Below are 23,978 nucleotides of genomic sequence, written 5' to 3' on the forward strand. Positions count from 1 at the left end.
TGAGTGACAATGAACATTAACTTACGTATTAAAGACTTCTTTGAAATAACATTTGAATATGTTTTGCAACTTTATGCACAACACGTTGAAATCGGATGTTAACTTCCCCCTTAGCCCCCTGCCAGCAATTAAAAACAAACAAAATTCGGTTTTGAGGAGGGGCGCATGTCAAAAGGTCACGCCCCTATGTAATGCCATCTCTAGCGTCAAATCCTGGACCCGTCCCGGTTTACGTAAAATGTTTTACTATATTTATTTTACCTTTTTTTACTTTGTATCAATATTCCGTGGAATTGATTATATTTTGTTAAAAGGAGGACAGACATGTATAAGTATTCCTTATGTTTACAAACATATTCTAATTACGTCTGAGCAATGAAACCGTTACAAGATAATTTCAAAGTAATAAGAACATTATGTTTATGCTTGCAATCGTAATTTTATGTTTATGCCCCAGACGCCCTAAGACATACACTTCTAAAAATACTGTTTATGGCAGTCAGTTTTATCGGTGTACACATATATTGTGGTTGTGCCGGATCTTGGAACGGTTCATGGCTTACGGTCTGAAAGTCGCCGTGAGACAAATACAAAATATATACTGGCAAACTGGTCAGGGTATATAATTAGGAAACACACTAGCTTGCACAAGAGGGGTGTACCCATAATGCGTAGCGTTCAGGAAAACCTTTTCAGCATTTGAACGTTTTTTTATTCACTGCTACGAGCCTGCCAATATCAAAACTCATAAAAGACTCAAGGTGAAAGGTGTCTATTTATATGGACGAATAACAGGTAAGAGTAATTCATACGTTGAAGGATTTTATTAAAATGCGAAAGCGGATTCGACTAACACTCAATATTTCTGTGGATTAACATTAAATGAGATACAACACTTTCGTACTTTTCATTGCTACACGTTGTGCATAAAACCAAAAGTCGTAAATTCAATAAAACAAGATAATTTATACAATTGCTAAGCAAATACTCGACTGACAAACGATGCTGAAAACAGTGATGACAATCAATGTCTATAAATTATTAAAGAAAATGCCTATCAGATAGAAAAATAAATAAAAATGAAGCACTCTCCAAATCATAAATCTTCAGTAAACATCAAGTCTAGGTACTTAATCCAAACTCTTCGTAATCTTCTTTCCGTCTTTCACGCGCCCTCTTAGGCGTCGACCTTATTTGGGCATCCGTTACTGGGTTTTGAACGGGCTTGTTATCCTTTATAGCTCTCTTTTCATCAGAAGAATGTCCACCACTTGTATTCTGTTTATTCATCGCTCCAGTCTCGTCCAGTTGCGTACTTTCAGTGTCACTACTGTTATGTTATGAAGAACGACTGCATGTGTTCTAACTATTTATTATTGATACATATGATATTGGTGAGGATGGTACAGCTCTGACTGCTAGAGATAAACTGACCGCCTGTGTTGGCTGGCTGGCCTTATCATACAAGGTGAACTATAAATAGCGGGAGGAATTAATTCATTGCCGTATAATGTTACATCTCCCTTCTTTACAAACAAAAGATATTATCAATAAATATATATGTGATTTGATATCAAATTATTTATATTTAATTATAGAGGAAAAGAGAAGGAGTTATTCAATGTTAGGGTTATAATAGCAGGATTTGAATTTCATCGGAAATTTATTAAAGGTTGTCAGACTAATTTAAACATCAAACAACTAATTTAGATAAGTGATTCAATCAGCTTACAAGCGAAATGAACATCACATGGATTCAATTACTTTTGGTTTTACGGCCCTTCCTGACCTGGTCACGTACAGATTGTGATTGATACATGGAGAGGAAGTACTGCCAATTAGAGGGCTTTCCGAATCTTTGATGTCAGACTGGGTAGGTGTTTGACCTAAAGGCATTTCCTGTATTTCTGGCTCTGCAAATTGACCATGGCAGGGCTCATTGGTCTTTAATAGATCCCGCCTATTTCGTGTATACATAGACCCATCTGGGCACTGAACAGTGTATGATCTTTCATTTAACTTGTCAACTACAGTGGCTGGTCTCCAAGTTTTATTTAATTGTTGGATCATTGTATTTTCTCCATATGTTAAGGGTTCTAGTGACCTTGCTTGTCTGTCATAATATTTCTTCCCCTTCTGTTTGCTATCTTGAATACCCTGCCTGACTAAATTAGGAGATATCACCTTGGGCATCAGATTTTCCTTAGATGTTGGGAGGATAGAGCGCAATTGTCTGCCCATGTTTAACTGCGCAGGGGAATACCCTGACTCAAGAGGGGTGGTCCGGTATTCTAATATGCCAATAAAAGGATCACGCCCAGCGTCTTTAGCCTTTGTAAGGAGTTTCTTACAAACTGACACATATTTCTCAGCTAGACCGTTTGATTGACTGTGGTAGGGACTAATTGTCTGGTGATTGAAATCCCATTCTTTTGCAAAATCAGCGAACTCCTGAGAGATATAACAGGGACCACCATCAGATATAACCTTCTCACTAATTCCCCATCTGGCCATTATGCCTTTCATTCTGTTTATGACCGTGGTGCTTTTCATATTGGGCAATTCCTTGACCTCAAAATACCTGCTATAGTAATCCACTATCAGAAGATAGTTCCTGTTTTCCCAGGTGAATAGATCAGTGCCTATAATTTGCCATGGATAATCAGGAATCTCAAGGGGAATTAATGGCTCTTTTGGGTTTGAGTTTCTGTGTTTTAAACAGGTGTTGCATTTTAACACGAGATTGGTAATATCAGCCGATATTCCTGGCCAAAACATAACATCCCGGGCCCTTCTGAGACATTTCTCAACTCCCATGTGACCTGTGTGAATGAGTTCAAGCATCTGAGACTGCATTGATTTGGGGATGATTATTTTATTTCCTTTCATGACTAACCCATCAATAGAAGTTAACTCATCACGGAAATTCCAGAAGGGCAATATCTGGGACGGACACATTTTTCTAGAGGTTGGCCAACCTTGAAGTACAGTCTGTTTCAACAATACTAAAGTCTCATCTTGACTTGTTTTGTCCTTCAATTCATTCAATTTTCTGTCAGATACAGGTAAATGAGACATAACCATGTGTACCTGCATGTCCATGCCTTGTGACAATTCAGGGAACGTTTCATTTAGAAAGTTCCTGCTCAGTGTGTCTGCAACTGGTACTTGTTTGGATGGATAATGTTTGATGTCAAGATCATATTTCTGTAGCTGTAGTAGCGTACGCTGCAATCGTGCAGGAGCTGTGTTTATTGATTTTTTGAAAATAGAAACTAACGGCAAATGATCAGTTTGCACGTTGACTTTGTGACCATAAACAAAATGGTGGAACCGCTTGCAGCCGAACAAAATAGCAAACATTTCCTTCTCAATTTGTGCGTAATTGACCTCAGTTTGTGTGAGTGATTTTGATGCATATGCAAGTGGCTTCCCGTCTTGCATTATTGTTGCTCCGAGACCAAACTTGGAGGCATCAACTTGCAATGTTAATGGCTTGCTTTTGTCATAATAGGATAAAACCTGATTCGGGTCTGTGATGATTTGTTTCATTTTGTCAAATGCATCACTTTGTGCAGTTTCCCAACAGAATTCAACTTCTTTAGACAGTAACTGTCTCAGAGGGGCTGTTACATCTGCCAAGTTTGGGGCAAATCTAGACAGATAGTTTACCATACCTAATATGGTTTCAAGTTCTGATTTATTTTTGGGTGGCTTCATTTTCTGTATAGCCTCTGTCTTTGAGGTTGATTTTTTCAAACCTTCTGATGTGAGAAGGTGACCAAAGTAGTCTACTTCTGATACCCCGACCTCGAGTTTGGTTTCATTAAAACGAATTCCTTCATCATGAGACCTCTTTAGGACTGCTCTAAGATTGGAGTCATGTTCCTCTCTAGATGACCCATACACTAGTATGTCATCCACGATGACAGCTACGCCACATAGACCTTCAAGACAAGCATCAATCTTTTGCACAAAAAGATCACCGCTTGACTTCAGACCAAAGGGAACTCGGACATATCGGTACCTTCCATATAAGGTGTTAAAACATGTAAGGAACGATGACTCTCTCTCAAGTTTCAATGCCCAATAACCACTCCTAGCATCAAGCTTTGTGAAGTACTTTGCGCCTGAAAGCTGAGGCAATATATCATCCAGAGTTCTTAAAGGGTAATGTGGACGTTGAATGGCCTTATTCAAGTCACGCGGATCCAGACATATACGAATTTTGCCATTGGCTTTTTCGGCAACGACCATTGAACTAACCCAGTCAGTGGGTTCATTGACCTTTTCGATGACACCTAATGCCTCCATGCGGAGTAACTCATCCTTGACTTTTTCTTGTAATCCCACTTCTGACACCATGTTATGTTATGAAGAACGACTGCATGTGTTCTAACTATTTATTATTGATACATATGATATTGGTGAGGATGGTACAGCTCTGACTGCTAGAGATAAACTGACCGCCTGTGTTGGCTGGCTGGCCTTATCATACAAGGTGAACTATAAATAGCGGGAGGAATTAATTCATTGCCGTATAATGTTACAACTACATTCACTAACGTCTTCATAAACCACCTCTTCATTATCGCTCTTGTTAGCATAATCATTTTCAGAGTCATGATCAGAATCCTTGCAGTCTTCATACAAAACGGTTTCAGGTTCCTGAGGTTGGAATGGTAGCCCTGTTGTTTGTTTGTTTTGACCTGCTGGTTTAGAATCGTCATCCTCAGGCCCACACTCCTCATACAATTCTTCGGTTTGGGTTTCAGGGTTGTATTTTTCTTCATTAGAAACTCCACAAATTAAATTATTTTTCTTTTCATTACCTTCAATTCTTTCTAACTTAGTCGTTCCAGCTTCAGAACTTTGTTTACGGTCTTGGTTATATTTTGATTTTTGGCTTTCTCTTAACACATTACTTTTCTCACTGGCATCCCTTGGTTTAGAATTGAGAACGGTCATACCATAGTCAGCCCCTAGCTCACTGTTGATTTTCACTCTGTTATAATTTGGATGTGCAATGCGTTTCGCTACTTTCTGTTTTGTTTCGAGCTTGTTGTACATTTCATCGTCCTCGCTGTTTTCGTCATTTTCATCTATACTAAATTGTTTTGTCATTTCGAAACTTGAATATTCTGCCGAGGTGTGCGTACTTTTTTTCCGTGTTGGCTGACTATTTAACATGTCATATTCGTCGCTACTCGCGTCGTCAGCAATACTTGCTTTTCGGATGATGTCAATTACATCTTGGAAAGTATTGTATTCGTTGAGTTTGTCCGATGTGATCGAAGTTTGATTTCCATGCACATCATACTCATCTTCGTCCTCTCCATTGACGAGCTTTGTTGTCTCAGTTTGTTCACGCATTGAATCTACTAAATATTCAGCACTGTCATACTCTACGTCATCAGGGGTGTGTTTTGGCTCAACAGAATCAGGAGGTTCTTCGTACGTTTGTGTAAGTGTTTTTTCTGTTTGTATATCTATAGACATTCCATCGCTCTCCTTAGACAGTGCACCAGTAATTGCTACAGCCTTGTGTTCCTCCACTTCCGACCCATTCCGATTGGGTTTACTATCATCGCTGACATCCAAACCACTGGTTTCACAAACGTTGTCTTGAAGTACATCTACTGTATCCTTGACTGTAAAAAAGTGTTAAGAAATTATAAACAGCACACACTCTTGCAAAAATGACTGTATCATTTAATTATACATATGAACATTTTAACTACTAAGATGCTTACGAGCATTTACTATTATACGTATTAGCATTATTTCACTATTTTTATTATAATTGATGTTGTTGTCTGTGTTGTTGTTGCTGTTGTTGTTGTTGGTGTTATTATCATTACTATTATCTTATTTTTATTATTGTTATTATTATAATCATTACTTGGAGCCTTGCCCCCACTGTATTCCTGGTTTGCAAAAGCAACGGATAATTGTTCGTCTGTTTTTTCTTTATTTGACCTGGAGAGGAATAATCAAATAATAAGTATAACCAACTTAAAATTATTATATGGAATATATCTAAAGAACTTATAGTTAAATGACACTCAAAGGTTTTACATACATCGTCATGGATAAAGCTGCATTTATATCAGTCAGCACACAAACGTGTTTTGATTCAAATGGAATGTGATTTCTTAATTTAGTAAAAACAGTTCTTACCTCATTACACGTTCCAATTATTAACGAATTTAAACATGTTACTGTATATTATTTATAACAGAACATTATAAAGTACCCTTGTATAGATGTTATATAATTTACGATATGATAAATTATTGCAAATGATTAATAAATAATCAAATATACAAACTTAAACTTGAGGTGCTTAAAACTGCATCATTTGTTATGAATATGTTTTAAGGATAGAATGGTCTAGTTTAGAATTTAGATAATAACGCACTGTAAAATATACCGTTTCCGCCTATTCAGACGACAATAGCAGACGACAGCAATCGTCATGGCAACCAAAACAACAACGAACCCGGCGCCTATCACGAAGTATGTCCAGTTGGCTACCACAAAATCCCACCAGCCAGGCGCGTCAGAATGCGTGGTATCTGTTGAAACTAAATTAATATCCACCCTTTTATGACTGACTCACACATCCGAATGTAGATAATTATGAGATGCATTTACAGAGAGTATCAATTTCCATTTTTGGTGTCATAAATGGATGTGTCATTGGGTATCAATTCCTACAACTCATCTTAGGATAGTAAGTAAATGATATCTACAAAAAATACTTGAAATAAAATAGCTTATGAATTGTTACTGTATTTCTAGATACTACTATTTTTTACCTTTTTTCGAAACCTGCATTTTTTTGCGAGCATTCGCTCATGCGGCTAAAAGCTGCACTCTCACAGATATACCGCTTTTACAACTTTTTTTATTTTTTGTCTTGGAAAGAGCTTTTTTTTGTAAATATCGGCAAACCAATGATATAAGATTACTGACAAAAATCAGATCGTAGATTTTCATATTTCCGTTCGAAAATTAATGTTTTATGGCTGAAAAATGCATAAAACTTCAATTTTTGGACATAAATATAAAAATCTGCGATCTAATTTTTTGTCAGCAGTCTTATATAATCGGTTTCCATGGATATTCGAAAAAATTGGCTCGTTCCAAGACAAAAGATAAAAAAAGTTGTCAAAATGTTCAATATGTTAGAGTGCAGCTTTAAAGTAAAAGAAATACATGTATTCCGCTTGATAAGCTAGGGAAATCCCCGGGGTCTTTTATGTTTATTAATGAATACATCGACGACACTGGAATTCCTTTATAGCCACAGAATGTATCAAGGCAGAAATACAGTCTTCTAATACGTAGGCCACACGGAATAATTATCTGACAAGAGACATAGTGATTTTGTGGAACTATTTTTAAAGCCTGCGCATTACAAATTGGGAAAAAGTCGACGTCGGGAAAAGTACAAAATCAGGCTAAAATAGGCAAAAATACTTGTTTTCACTTTTGTATGCATACATTATGCTGTGAAAAGGTTAGTATTGTCAAGATTTTTCAAGAAATTCATTGATTTTTCATTTACGTACTCGGCATCTAACAAATTGGGATTTTTTATATTATTTTTTTTTAATCATTTATTTATTTATTTATTTTATTTTTTGGGGGGTGTGGGGGTGGGGTGTGTGGACATTTTATCACAAGGGGAAACAGCCTTTTAAAGACATTAAATGCACAGAATTGGACAGTATGCGTTAGTTTATGACTCAAAGCCACGACCAATTGCTTGGGAAATGACTCCTTACCCTCAACCAAGACTTCACAATTGGCTCCACTGTAGCCTTCGCGGCATTGACAGCGGCCGGTCAGATTATCACACCGGTCGTCAATTGTTCTCTCCCAAGTGCACGTGCACGTTTTATTGCAGTCGAGGCCATATTCGTGTTGTCCACAAGCTGAAATACGGATGGAAATGTTATAGCAATGAACAGACAGACGGTGCAATTGACAGACGGACGGGACAACACAGACAGTATTAACTGGCCCAAGCCCTATATATACCCAGACATGTTTTAGAATGCATGTACACCAGACATCTTAAAGGAATAAATTAATTTAGTGTGAATACTATATCTATACTAAGAAATTCTATTAGAGACAAAAAAATCTCGCCCCTCGCTCTCGTGCGAAAGAAAAAACAACACATTCTTAAGATTTCATAGTCACTTCCGCTCATCTTTTCTTATACATGAACATAATTTTTTTCTTGTATTAATGTAGATATTGGTGACGGACGACAACGCGATGTCCCTATTAGGATTCCGGCACATATACGACATCGTAATATTATATGACAAATCCTGTTTCACCTACGCCACCATTATAAAAGAACAAAATGAAGACGGATTAAAAACGACCTTCTCTCAGTTTAAGTAAGACGGCTCATAAGCCATTTTGTTAATCAATGATGAAAATGCAAATATTGAATTGAAAACCAGACTGCAAAGAGCTTCCAACGTGGGCCTACCGACGGAACAGTTCTCTCCCTTGCTTCCCAGGCAGATGCACGTGCCGAACACATGATGACAGTAGTTTGTCCACATGCAAACGTTCGAACAGTTTTTCTCGCAGGCGTCACCATAGAATCCAGGTATACAGACTGTGACGGATTTGGAAAAAACGATAAAAATTGAACAATATGTATACGTTTAACAAGAATACAAGCATGTTGTTGCTTTTTGGGATCTTCATCTAAAAAGGGTCGTGTCACTCGTGTGAAATGCTGGTCCTATTGAACATAAATATCTAAATAGTTTGCATTGTTTTACTTTCATGGAATTATAACTATTTAATTACATGTAATAATTTGAACAACAATAGTGTACAATTGATCAAGGAACTTAAAGCCTAAACAGGGGACATATACCTTCGTCACATGCGTCTCCCATATAACCAGCTTTGCACGTGCAGTGTCCGGTTGTTTTATTACAGGAATCAGTAGTATTTTCCATGCACGTGCAGTTTTTCGCACAATTGACGCCATATGTGAAATATGTACACTCTGAAACGGGATTTAGAAATTGAAACAATAAGGAACCAACGGCCATAACCTACAATTTAGCGTACGGGTGTCTCTAGCTATATGCATGTAATTTAAGCCAGATGAAACGGAAAACATATGTAATGGTTTCGGCAGCCAAAACCCGAGTTTAGATTATACACGAGCACTTTAGCGCAAGCGTATATATTTAAAATCAAGAGAGCGGCGTGCGACGTAACTGTACGCTGTAGTGTACCATGTTGACCACGTTTGATAAATAGCGTGCGGTATAAGTGAATCGTGTTAATCCACACGTTAGTTAAATAACGGTTACATTACGGCCATTCCGATATTGATTCACATCGTGACGAAAACATATAAACACTTTAAAATCATGGTACAAAGATATGATCAACATAATCGAAGATCCAACTTGCACTTGTTAGAAAAAGTAGAAATATATTATCACAGTTTCTATAAATACCATCTGTGCAATTGGGACCGGTGAGTCCCGCCATGCATGTACAATTTCCGGTCACGTGGTCACACGTCTGGTTCCCGTTACACGTGCAATTGTGTTGACAATCCTCGCCGTAGGTGCCAGCGTCACATTCTGAAAATGGAAAATCGATGTGGTAGTCCTTGCAGCTGGGCCTTCTGATAATGACATGGAAAACAAATTGCATAAGTATAGAAAAAGGGATATAAGCGATTAAAAATATTGATGGCAGAAATTATTACATACACCTATCACAGATAGGCATCAATGAGGAGAATACATATTAATTTCCTTTGTTTGATTACCGGATTACTAGTATGTGCAACACAAAAATATTCACAATATTCACAACCTTTTCTGCTCATTTAACCAAGTGAACTACTTGTCAAAATTTGACAAAGTGTGTATTTGTTGACAGAGATTTTAAATGACTATCAGACTGCTAGAATTTCATCTTTTAAAGTGACACTCTTATTCAAAATCAATGCATACACATTTATAACAAACATAAATTTTGACTGATAAGCCATTAACTACTTATTAAATAATTCATTTATGGAATATATTAATTATTGATAACAAAATTGTAACCATTTATTTAATAACAGAAGGCGCAAAAATAATAAATGATTGGTGAATGCTAAAAGATTTATTGTGTTCTACTATAGTCTCATAAGGTAAAAAAACATGTTTTATGCTAATTTCTTTCAAATTCAACTCGGTATCCTTAATAAGAACCATTGTTTTCGACATATATTCATCCTTTTTGGAATTTTCAAACCATATTATAAATTGTTGTAAATCGTACTTGGGAGTAAGAGTGCATCTTTAAAATACACGTCAACCTCAACAGTAAAAATACTCATAACTGACATATGACTAGCCTGGCCTCCTCTCCGGAAGGGACACAAGACGTCGGTAATATAGAAAACAGAGAGTGAACACCGAAGGTTTTCATGTATTATAACCACGGTGGAGAACCCACGTGACTTATTTGGTAAAGTGCACGGCAACAAATGTCAACAAGTCTCGATTCAGGTAAGGTTTTTAAAGATAACTTTCTTAATATTTGGAGAATTTTTGTGAAATAAAGACCATAAACCCCGCATTTAAGAGCTCTATCCACGGTAATAAAGAACTTTCTCTAATATTCTAAAGTTTTCCTGAAAATCTTGACCAACTGATTTCTCAGATTTGAAATCTAAGGCAAAGTACACGGCTTTTGACAAATCTATCGCTTTACTTCATGTTAGCCGTAAATAATTCATACACAAATCTTATTTTAAGCAAAATTTATGTATTTTAAAGTTTTCAGCGTGTATTGTTGAACTTTTTATAGTTATTTCAAAGGCGAAAATGAACTAAAACCAAATTGATAAAGTACACGGACATTTTAGGTTTGATAAAGTACACGGTCGTTTACAACCTTCAGTGTATATACTCATTATTTCGCTGACTGGTGCTAAAACGAGTTATTATAAATTTATTTATTATTTCTATTCTCCAAATTCATTATTGAACATTGCTCCATGTTTGAAAAGACGCATTGTAATGGAGTGGCAATGGAAGAATGAACGCGTTTTAACAGTTAGACCGACAGAGTCGCCTAAATGATGGGCTCATTTTCATGAATCATGGAAACAAGTGTTATCACACTAAAATTCAATCCCGTATTTTAACAATATACTCGCAATTGACAAACAAAGGGCTTGAAGTTTTTGTAAAGGGTGTTCCACTTCTTTTTCGTATCGTATATGTAAAACGTGTTTGTATTCATTATACATGGTAAACAGTAACTCATAACTGCTTAATAACTCTTCATTTTGTCAATTTTGAGAAAGAAAAGTGTTCTTGTACTTTTAATGTCTTCGATTGCTTGCTGATTTGATAGACTTATGATTTTGTGACATTTGTTTCATTTCAGAATATGAAGACTCCGACTTTATGCAATGAATGCGGAATGGCATTTCAAAATAAAAAAATAAAAAAAAAACATCTAGTAGACCACGATAGAAGGCATTCTGGTCAATTGCCATCGTTTTTGCGGGAAAGTGTTTACACAGACACAGGCTAGTTTTTAGCTTTATTTTTTCGCAGAGAAATAAGAATATACTAACAGTTATACTTTTATTATGACTCCCCTCGTGTAGAGGTTAAGATCTGCCGTTGTCTGACTGTGTTTTTAACGTTTTTTAGGGTTTGCGTTTTTCACATAATAATGAGGTCCGTGTTTCAGTGGACAGGGTCGTTTAGTTTTATGATGCTGATTACACGATCAAACACTCATTACGTGGCAGTAATATAGTGTGTTTTTTATAAATTATATTCAAGTACTGACATTGCCAGCATTTCTCGCTAACTTGTGACAGTACATGTCTTTTTTATAGGTGCAGCAATCACGACGAGACAAAGTTGCACGTTTGCAAATATTGTGGCAAAACTGCTCTTGCAAGATTTGAAGATACACGAAAGACGCGAAAGCGGGCAATTGAAGCTAAGCTGTGATGTGTGTGGGTTCAAATTGGGTGACACGACCAATCTCAGTGACCAGATTTCTACTAGACACAGGGGAATGACAGGTCACAAATGTCTACAGTTTCGCTCAGCATTCAAGTTCAAATCTGGATTCAGCAGAAGCGTTAAGGCGAAACACACCTAATCAGGACACATTGAACGATCACAATGGTCTAGTTAGAAGTGCATTCCAGTATGTTGCAATTGCCGAGTTAAAATAAAGTTTTGATGAGTTTAACATTTTATTAAGATAAATAGCAAAACGTACTGTTACCAAATGGTGCTCTTTCAAAATGTTCGTTTGTCTTACAGTGCTGAAAAAATTGCTGTGTAAAATTAGTATGAAAACGGATTGAACATAAAACATTTTCACAAGGTTTAGAGATGCATTGTTGTCATTTCCCATTGATGTCCTATAAACTCTTAACTGCATGTATCTTATATAATTCAGCAAGCTTTGAAACACAATTATTTTGAAATCACATTTCAGCCTTTAGTCTAGAACATTCTAATGTCCCATGCTCAGCTCTTATCTAGATGTTCAAGTCTTAGTCCTAGCCTGTAAGTTGGTAATATAGTGTGCTCTCATTCCTCCTTGCTGTTTCCCATCTTACTCCGAGCCTCCATCTTTACAATGAGTTCATGTCTGTATTGTTCGAACGACCGCAGTTTTACTGATTTAGATCAGATAATATTTGTTCAGACTGAACCAAATAAAAGATTCAGCGTCACCTGAAAGGTATGAACAATATGCTTTAAATGTGGAAATATATATAAACTAATTGTGATGTGCCTATCTTATTATTTTATATCACATCAAAATAGGAACATTCATGAAATTTATAATCACCACAAACGGGCCGCTAACTACAGGGATGTTTTATTCGCCGTCAGTCCAGATTATAATTTATAGTAAAACTATCTGATTTTTAAAGAAATGTATGTATGATTCTGTATTGATCTGCATATTTAAAAGTAATCGAACTTATAATGGCAGACTTTCTCTTAAATTATCCCATAGACTATCTTTCAACTCCTCATTAAATATGATTGCTAAATATTTAGTTATTTAGGTGTGCGTTATAATGCAAAATTTATTGATACAGCATAAATAAAAACTAAACACTATACATTCTGACTTCACGAATAGAAAATGCTTATATACCTATTAGTTTGTAAACCGCACTCTACTTTCAAGCATAAACTAATATAACCGTGTACTTTATCATCCTAAAATGTCCGTGTACTTTATCAATTTGGTTTTAGTTTATTTTTACCTTTGAAATAACTAGAAGTTAAACAATACACGCTGAAAACTATCAAATACATAAAATTTGCTTAAAATAAGATTTGTGTATGAATTATTTACGGCTAACACGAAGTAAAGCGATAGATTTGTCAAAAGCCGTGTACTTTGCCTTAGATTTCAAATCTGAGAAATCAGTTGGTCAAGATTTTCAGGAAAACTTTAGAATATTAGAGAAAGTTCTTTATTACCGTGGATAGAGCTCTTAAATGCGGGGTTTATGGTCTTTATTTCACAAAAAATCTCCAAATATTAAGAAAGTTATCTCTAAAAACCTTACCTGAATCGAGACTTGTTGACATTTGTTGCCGTGCACTTTACCATATAAGTCACGTGGGTTCTCCACCGTGATAACTGTATAAATGCTCGACGCACACCTCCAGCATCGACGGTGGTACCGATAAATTGGGGTGCACGTCTTCTAATGACGGAGGTATCAGGTTCATATGTGGACGATGGTGTCATGAGTATGACATTAAACTTACATCTTTCTTCCAAATAAATCCTTCATTATGTAGTAACTTTAATTAGTATAGGCCAGTTATGTCGTTGTAAGACCTTACCTTCCTCACAAGAGGATCCCGTCCACCCAGGGGCAGAGGAACAGTTACACGTGCCCGTCTCAAGGTCGCACGTGGAGTTATTCTGGCACGTGCAGTTGTGCGTACAGTTCGAACCATAACGTCCAACAGGACACACTGCAAATATTGAGCAGTCATAAAATAAGGAAGTAACGTTTTTTGAGACAGAAATAAACAAAATGTGGTATGAGTTGTACAATTATTATTCTACGACCGTACAAATAACAAGTGAAATAAGAAGATGATGCCGTGCTAAATTGATTTCATGTAGTATGGTAATCGTCAGCTAGTAACATGTAAGTAGGTTTTGAGCTCTAAGAATGAAAAGGCATTACCATTCACTATGCTCTTGTGCGTCTTAATCATTTACATTAACATTACAATAATCTCGGTAACAAAAAACAACACAATAATAAAGTTCAATTGTCCAGATAAATGGATCTGCAAATGTATATGATGCTTTCTTTATGATTTACTGGAAACAAGAGCATTTTTAGTTTCCTTTCAATTCAAGCACGTTGTGTTTCCTGCCTGGTAGGTAGGTTTTGAAAACTTGAAGCAAACATAGAATCAATTAGGTAAAGCCTAATACTTGAGGACATGAGATACTCGTGATACTTGAAACGATGCCTCAAGAAAGAATTTCAAACAAAAAGTGGGTTCTTACCTTTACTACAAAGAATGTCCATAAAGCCGGGCTTACAGAGACAATAACCCGTGTCACTGTCACAGTTATTGAACGCCTGACTCGGGCAGCTACAGTTGGAGGTGCAGTTGGTACCGAATGTACCATTGCTACACCCTGGAATTGCCACGAAAAGCAAGAGACGGCACGTAAAATAAAATACATCAGGTGTGAAATCGAATTTAGATAAAGAAAAACACATTATTGTTGTATAATAATCGGAAGCCATTTAGTGGGTTACTGCATCAAGGGCAGATTTTAAGGGCAAATTTTATTACCAATATATTAATATAATGGATACAAATTTTATTGAAACTATCACAAATCACATGGCCTGTCCTCATTTGAGCCAATTAACTGTGCATCCTATGAAAAAAAGAAAACAAATCAAGCGCAAGAACTATAATACTCACAAGTTAATTAGAAATTCGATAGAAAAAGGTGTACTTTATCAAATAAAAGCAGTCAAATGTCGACATAAGATTTCTAGCCTGATATCAATCTCAACCAATAACTAATAGACATCCCAACTATTGTCGGTCTCTCTTCTTTTATGTCCGAAACCCGAAAGTTTGTTTGAGCTTCATTATTGCCTTATATAACATAGCATTGTAAGCCGAGTGGTTCATTTTTCTAATTGTTTTAGATTGAAGCTCGAGATTTGTCAGGATTCTATTTATTATTCAATTTCGCAAGACATGGATAACTCATTACATTAGTCAGCAATGAAACCAGTAGTCAGCATATGTATCCCGGATATGAACTCCATAATTTTGGATTCCATAATAGTTATTTTAGTATGCTAGTGGTATTTCTGTAGGTATATAATTATATATTTAGTAAAAAGAGCTGTTATTGCATGACTAAGAGCTTAAAGAAATGTTACCTATTCTGCAGGTATTATTTTCTTCTACAAAGCCTGGACAACATTTTGTCACGTCGGTGGAGTTGAACACAACATGATACTCATACCCAGTATAAGTGACCTTTCTGTAACAAACGTCAATGATGTACGATGAAATGAGGAAAAATGGATAGTTTTAAAATAAAATGGCGCGTTCTAGTGCGCTTTTAACATACTCTCTCTACCATATTGACATAAAAAGTGCAATACATTATGGACACTACTAGAGGCCGCACCGCGAGCCGGGTGCCCCATCACCCCCCCTCAATGTAACGCTGGTGCACGCTGATGCATGCATCAGAATACAAAGGTGTCGGATAAAAAAATACCCAGACAAGAACAACAATAGATTAAAGTAGAAATGTTATAAAATTTAATAAACAAAACACTTTATGCAATTTCACAATGTATCATTAAAAGTAGCCTTATAAAATGGCATGAAAAGTGAATACCATATTGACAGGACTGGGGAATTGCTTCTTTTTACACCGATACTTGAATTAATGGACGAAGTGCAAATCATATTCTGGTGTAATGAGTATATAGCAGTTTACCAGAACATGATTTTCAAAATATTTCACGTGTTCTTGATGTTTAAAAAGATGACCTTCTGAAATTAATATTTCGCCTAATACAGTTTATTTTCCAGCTGTTATTTTTTTCCAGCTTAATGATAAAAGTAATAATGATAAAAACACATGTTTGCAGCTTAATGATAAAAGTAATAATGATAAAAACACATGTTTGAAGATCCCGTTTACAGATCATATCGATATTAAACCGGAAACTATGATGTAAACCTTGATTCAAGACACATATTTTGATGTATATCTAAACAAAAATTGTGAGATCAAATTTAATGAAAATATGTTGAAAGTGAAGATAAGTGTTCCAACTCATGCCTCTGCCAACGAGATGGCCGGACAGGTTCACATTAAGTCATTTAGCAGAGACAAGCTTACGGCCACTTAATGAAGATAACAACCGCCAATTTTCCATTAAAGCTGCACTCTCACAAATTGAACGTTTTGACAACTTTTTTTATTTTTTTGTCTTGGAACGAGCCATTTTTTACGAAAATCCATGGAGACCAGTTATATAAGAATGCTGACAAAAAAAATTGATCGCAGATTTTTATATATATATAAGTTCAAAATTGATGTTTTATGCATTTTTCCTTAACCATTAGTAACGGTTTAAGCCATAAAACATTAATTTTTGAACGGAAATATAAAAATCTACGATCTGAGTTTTTGTCAGCAATCTTAATCATTGTTTTGCAGATATTTACGCAAAACTTTTCTCTTTCTTAGAGAAAAAAGAAGGTAAAAATGGTATTTCTGTGAGAGTGCAGCTTTTAGTAAAGAAAACAACCACAATATTTTCATTTATTCATTAATTGATTTTATTTAGTGAGTTATTTAGATTATTTATAATCATATATTTGCAAATAATGGAAACTATGTATTAATGAACGCCTTATACAATAGGGGGCTACGTTATATGACAACTGACTTTGTATCAATGGTAACATGTATATAAGGCGCTGACGCATGTCGGTTTATCGTGTAGATTTTGTTCAACCATTTTATTTGATACCAAGATTATCAAAATATGTCCAGGCATATAAGAGACATAAAGGTTTAAATCAAGGGGACATCAATTCATTTACATTTTACAAAAAAAAAACACAAAAAGACAACAACAACAACAACACTTAAGCCGTCATATCTAGGAAACGTTTGGTCGTAGACGAACATTTGAACACAGTTTGAGAATAGCTTTCTTATTGGACGCAAATAATAGGGGTTGTTTTTTTAAAAGATTGAAACAACAACAATATTTTAGGCTTATGATAAATACCTACGTAACCAGTAACACATATTACCCGGTGTTTAAATGATGAAAGGTACGTATTTTCCTACATAGAATTGAAATGTGTGAGCGTTGCACTAGGAATATAATGTGCATGGGTTGTCCCCATATAAAATAATCAAGCATTAATGAATTTATAAATTTCACTTTTGGATCATTTTTTTAATCCATAACTGCGGTTTTAATCTCTAATAAATAAAGAGATTAGGTTGCCATTGAAACCGTTTGAATAACCCGTAAGCCAAGTTCAAATCACAGTAAAATATACACTGAACCTATTGAAAATATTATTTTATGTATGAACTTGTTCCATCTTGTCAAATATTTATTGCAAAGAATTGTGCATTTTTTCAGAAAAAGGAAATGAAATTCTGTACACTATATGTTATAGTATATTTTTTGTTTAAATGTACATTGAAGATATATTGTGTTATTTTTAATACATTTTGGTTTTGGGCATTTTATACCAACATACACCATACTTTTTAAAAGGGTTGACTTTTCAAAAGACCATTGGTCGGGTTTGGCTGTTGAGAAATACTGCTATTTATTGCTTATTATTGCAATTTTATTTTAATGACAAAAATGTTGTTAAAGTCTCTAGCAGTAGTAAAGACATTTTGATCACTACGTTATATTCTGTATATTAGTTCTAGTTGTCATATACAAGTCTAGTTTCGTCATCTCCGTCTAGCACCTGACCCTCAATGTCAGCGATCAAGCCCTAGAATGTGTATAGAAGTCAGCGCTGTAAACGTTCGGGTCTAAAGAGTATCTAGAAAATGTCACTGACGTTCTCAAAATAACGTTTTAATACTTTGTACCTATTTTACTAGAAACACATTGCTTAGTGGGAAAACTCGACACGTCTCCTAACACGTGTGTTCTCTCTATTTCCCACCACAGAAGCAGACGGCATTCAAAGTGGCTGCCGAGTATTTCATATATTCCATCCATTGAGTTATTGAAATTTTCCCGCCTAAATTTTCCCGCCGTGACGTCATCGTTATTGGGACTAAACTGGAGACCCATGTTCTTCTACATGTCACAGAAATGTGACATATGCCAACAAAAGGCATCGTAGCCATTAGTATTTGGGTCTATATGAACATATACCATTTAGTATGTCTATAACATTTTCATGAAGACATCCCCATGTAGTCAATAAAAGTTTTAAAGAGCAAATTAAAGTACGAACACGAAGATGATAAACAACTGCATGCATATTGTATATTGAAATGAGATTGTTGGACATTATTGAAGATGTATTTGTGTGAACACATAATTTACATAATGTCAAACATTTTGCCAGGATACAGTTTTTAAATTAAAACATAGAAACAGATTTTTTTAAATGTATGAAAACGACTCTTATTCTTAAAAGATTGAAGAATCGAACTAACTAACACTCGATCACGTTTATGTTAAGATGTAGGCCAATGACTTCATCATGTTAACGTTTTGAAAATCTGGTATCCATTATCATTATCCATTATCAATATGGGTCATCGGCTGGAAGTGTTCAAACTGCCTAACAAGCATGAGGTTAAAATCCTAGGCCCAAGTGTTTATCAATTACTGGCCCTGACCTTTGACCCACGGAACCCAACATGGTTAGGGTTCATCGGCTTGAGGTCCTTTAGCTCGAGCGTTCTTTGATTTTTAACGTAAAAGGACTGTCAGCTCAAAGTGACCACGACCTTGACATTTGACTCATTAACCTTCAAAGCAATAGGGTTCATCATCTGGCCATGACCAACCTGCCTAAAAAGCTTGTAGTCCCCTAGCCTCAGCGTTCAACAGATAATGATCAGAAACGTGTTTTCAGCTCAAAATTACCACAACCTGGACTACTTACAGTCCGATTACTGAACTTAACAATACCGTCGGCGTATTTCAAATAGTTTGGTATTTACTGTCGTTCTCAGCGGACGCTTGTGCCGAAGGTCAAAAGGGAACGTGATTTTCTTGAATGGTTAAAGGAACTGGAAAATCAGTGAGAAATCAACTACAAGTACACCGGGTAAACGTACTTGGCGAAAAGGGCTTCTTTGAATGCATGACGCCATACCGTTTGTCAGTGGCCTGATGACTATCATTCTTATACATGTATCGGAGGTTTAATAATGATAAATCTACAATGTGTGGTACGCATAGCACCATTATTCTAGTGTACGAAAATGGATAGTTATAGGACACGGTGAGGTTTAACCTACCTTGATCTTTCGTCACATTCGTCTGTAAACCAGGACCTAATTGTCTTAAAAAAGCCGCTACAGTCTGGTGAGTAGTTCTCTATGCGGTAGCCGGTGAAAGACTTGATAACGTTAACTTCCTTTCTGAAATGATTCAGCAGAAACTATATCAGAACATTAGCAGTCGAGATGAATAAGTCAGCAATAGTTTACACGGTAACTTATTCTGTTGATGAGTATGCATCATTTGCGTATATGTTCTTAAAATTGGATTAAAATAAAATAATTATTTTCTTAGCTTACACAATAGTTTTTGCTATTAATATTTCAACAGGTATGTATATCCTCCAATTTTAATTTACAAACTTCATTTAAGTTACGATTCCTTTTTCAAAAACAATATGATAATTTAAAAAAAAACATAGTTTACACAGTACGTTAAATAAAAACTGAAGTCATTTACTAACAATGGCCAATTTGAAATCATTTAAAATTTAATTTGATTTCTGTTATCCATGGTTATCCTTTTTAACAGAATGTATTTGTTTCGTGGTATTAATGTCATGTAAAGTTTTGTTCTATCTGTATCTTTGTATCAGGTTCTGATTATAATTTGTCAAGTCTCCTCTGATAAATCTAACGCATTTATTAAGCGTAGCATCATCACTCTGGTGAAAGCGAGTAACAAGTGCAAATAATGCGATTTCCTGCATTCTTAGCTCAATTGATCTGCTATATAAACCAACTATAAAATTGCTGTTGTTCATAATATTTTTGTATTCCTCGACGTTCCTGGACGTTTTTTTTACTAAAGCATTTCACATCGTAGTGACTGGGACCAATACCATCCTACTTGCGTTTAGACATATTGAAATTCTTAGACGGAATGATTTGTTTTTCATGTAATTTTACAATCAAAACTTCAACTTTATTTCGCATTCTTAATTTCTGATACTCAATTGCAATGTAATGGTGAGGCATCACGTGACTTCAACGTTGTTTCCACATGGGTCAAAACGGGTCAAAACTGATGTGAACAAACAAATCCTCAATTTCTAAATATTTTATTGACAGAAAAGGTATGAAAATATTTCTCAGTCTATAAATGATTATGCTATTTTCAGATTGGAAAAAGGTCCATTGTATTTATGTTGGTGTTGGTGTTAGTAGTTTATACTCCGGGTCCCGGCGTGAGCACATTGAAGGGTCTCAGAGTGACAGTTCAACCACCGCACACCTATCCTGGGCGGTTAACCAGTACTAAGTGCCTTCACCTCTGCAAGGAACTGACAACGTCAGTACATGCCAGGCATGGCAGTGGTACAGTGCGAATGGTCGTAGATGGATTTCATAACCAATCACAACAAGTGACCTAATCCGCCCGGGAATCGAACCCAGGTTGGCCGATTCACAGTCCAACGCTCTACCAACTGAGCTAACCGGGAGGACTTTGTACAGTTGGGTATAAAAGACTGGCCGGACCGGATAAAATCCGGACCAACGGAAATCTCCGAACTGTTACGGAAATCGTTTGGAAGTTTACCTTATTTCCGGACCAAATTAGAATACGCATATGTTTCATATATATATTTTATTTATTAATTTATATATTTTATTATGTCAGGTTACAATAATAATAATAATAATGAAAATAATAATAATAATAATAATAATAATAATAATAATAATAATAATGATAATAATAATAATAATAATAATAATAATAATAATAATAATAACAATAATAATAATAATAATAATAATAATAAATAATAATAATAATAATAATAATAATAATAATAATAATAATAATTATTATTATTATTATTATTAATAATAATTATAATAATGAAAACAAAAATTAACAGCTTATTACATAGTATTTTTAAATACATACATAAGTTAATTTAATTTTAGAAAATGATTCCGTGTGAACAATATACTCACATACATACATACATACAAACGCACATACAGCCGTACATACAGACACACAGACATAAAGACAGACATACATACAGACGCACAAACAGACAGACGTACTTACATACAGACAGACTTTTTATACAGACGCACAGACAGCCGCACAGACGGACATACATACAGACAGACATAAATACAGACAGACATACATACGGACGCACATACAGACGCACAGACAGACATACATACAGACAGACATACATACAGACGCACGTACAGCTCACATACAGATGCACATACTGGCGCACAGACAGGCATTATTAAATTTCATTTTAATAAATAAAATATCTGTAAAACATATGCGTATTTTAATTTTGTCCGGTCCGGCCAGTCTTTTATACCAACAAAAAATTAGGAAAATACCGAAGGAATTCCGTAACAGTTCGGAGATTTCCGTTGGTCCGGATTTGGTCCGGTCCGGCCAGTCTTTTATACCCAACCGTTTGTACTTTGTATTGATGTTGTTGTTGAGTTTAGTTAATAAAGGTCTGCCCTCGCCATATAGTGGCTGCATTTTGGCTTTACCCCGTCACATCCACAAGTCTTACAATTTCTATAAGGCTCGTCGCTGCGGGGATGAAGGCATGTCGGTGCAATTAACGGTAGCAAGACAAATCGGCCCCTTACCAGATCGGCCTACTACCAAATCGGCCCCTAAGATGTTTCGGCCCTGCCATTTCGTCCCCTTAATTAAAATGACCGAATCCGTATTACCTAGACTTTAAACTTTAATATGTGGTTTTGAATGTATTTTAAAAAAGATAATTGAATTTTGGTTTGGTCATCAATTTCTGGTAAAAAAGAATGTTGTCCGACTCAGGCTATAAATTGAACAGCATCCTTGGAGTTGGTGTTACAATCGCACTGATCTAATTGATCAAAGATGCTTGACTGTTATTAGTAAGGCGAATGCGGATTATGCATGGTCTCAAAAGTTGGACAGTAGGCAAATTATTTTTATTACGCTGCTATGCATATGAATTTCTCGAAGAGGTCCTCAATTATAATTGTAAGTAGAAGTCATTCTTTTGATTGAATAGTATATTACATGTTGACCTAACGATAGAAACAAGACATGCCTTGTTTCGATCTAAAACAAGAACTGACATTGACAGTACCGTTCGATTAGAGTGTAATTAGAAATGCCAATTGCGCACACTTCCTGGTCTCCAGCCACAAAGCAGCCGTTGTCCATCGCCACCACAGCAATCAGAAGCACCCACTTCCGAAAAGAGAGTACATCCATATAGCAGCCTTTAAAAACAACAATCCTACACAAATGCGCCGCAAGTCACATATTTGTCTTCACTTCCTAAGATGCTCCTGCTGTGTTAGTAAGTTCATTCTTAACAGTTTCCTTGATGCTAGTTGAATTAATCATCGAAACACTTGACAATACAACATCCTTTTCCGTCCTATATTTTAATCTTGAATTTATCATTGCTTTTTCGTTATTAAAGTGACACTCTTATTCAAAATCAGTACACACACTTTTATAACAAACATAAATTTTGAGTGATAAACCTTTAACTGCTTACGAAATAATGCATTTATGGAAAATATTAATAACTGATACCAATATTGTTATCGTGTATTTAATACCTGAAAACGCAAAAATATTAATATATAGTAGAAATATCGTGTTTTCTGCACCTTTCTTTTTCAAGTTAAACTTTGTGTTCTTCATAAGAACCATTGTTTTCGATACTAATTCATCCTTTTTGGTATATTAAAACAATTGTTTTAATTGTGGTAAATCTTAGTAAGAGTGCATAGTATATGTAGTTGCACCTAAACATGAAAGTATCAAGTTCTATTTCTTAAATGAACTGCCTTTCGGCCATTGCGAATATTTTCCGATGATGGAAACACCTTCGAATCGCGAATCATCCCATAACGTTTATCTTGTTATTGTTTGTATTGTTTCAGTAGGCCCCGAAATAATCAACATTTTAGAAAGTGTATATTTATGATATGTTAAATTATTGTTGTCATTTTAAAGTGTTTCAATTTCACGTTTGAAAGTGCTTTCAAGTGGTTGATCTTTTTCCGGTTACGGTCGGGTCGTTCTATTTACAGAATGGGTGAGAAAGAATAACTATAAGGTGTTCTTAAATGAAATGAAGTATTTTTAACAATTTTTGAGTTAACTAATGAACTATTGGTGTAAATATAAGGAATGATTTGCGATAATGGCATCAACCCCGCAATGCATTCCTTAAATAAATGCATTGAAAGCCCTAACGATTTTATTTCGGTGGGCATGCGTGTTGTTTTTCAAGTTTAACTATACTTGTGACAGCGCTTCAAAACAAACTGACATTGAGATCAACGTTATGACTTCCTTCTATTTACTTGTTAAAAGTTAGTGTGTGTTTTCAGTAAGATGGAAACAAATGCTCTATGAA

General features: G+C 35.4%; 2 protein-coding genes across 4 annotated transcripts; both read right to left on the minus strand.

The window, feature by feature from the left end:
• Positions 1 to 1,746: 1,746 nt before the first annotated feature.
• LOC128230804 (uncharacterized protein K02A2.6-like) lies at positions 1,747 to 4,365 on the minus strand. Its single transcript, XM_052943246.1, has one exon. It carries the CDS (start codon positions 4,363 to 4,365, stop codon positions 1,747 to 1,749), a length of 2,619 nt encoding a protein of 872 aa, XP_052799206.1.
• A 24-nt stretch (positions 4,366 to 4,389) lies between these two features.
• On the minus strand, positions 4,390 to 22,950 carry LOC128232102 (delta-like protein D). 3 transcript variants are annotated; one of them, XM_052945465.1, is made up of 12 exons: positions 22,689 to 22,950; positions 19,609 to 19,731; positions 15,500 to 15,603; positions 14,596 to 14,730; positions 13,911 to 14,045; positions 9,513 to 9,641; positions 8,915 to 9,049; positions 8,516 to 8,647; positions 7,794 to 7,943; positions 6,422 to 6,587; positions 5,903 to 5,979; positions 4,390 to 5,651 (listed from the first exon to the last, which is right to left on the minus strand). In XM_052945465.1, the coding sequence occupies exons 1-12, from the start codon at positions 22,814 to 22,816 to the stop codon at positions 4,531 to 4,533; spliced, it is 2,535 nt and encodes an 844-aa protein (XP_052801425.1). In that variant the 5' UTR covers positions 22,817 to 22,950; the 3' UTR covers positions 4,390 to 4,530. The 3 variants fall into 3 exon arrangements, with proteins under 3 accessions (XP_052801425.1, XP_052801426.1, XP_052801427.1); XM_052945466.1 differs by having other exon boundaries at positions 6,434 to 6,587; positions 22,689 to 22,948; XM_052945467.1 differs by lacking the exons at positions 13,911 to 14,045; positions 14,596 to 14,730.
• Between the last annotated feature and the right edge of the window lie 1,028 nt (positions 22,951 to 23,978).

Source organism: Mya arenaria, chromosome 4 (assembly GCF_026914265.1).
Source record: "Mya arenaria isolate MELC-2E11 chromosome 4, ASM2691426v1".
Lineage (NCBI taxonomy): Eukaryota > Metazoa > Mollusca > Bivalvia > Myida > Myidae > Mya > Mya arenaria.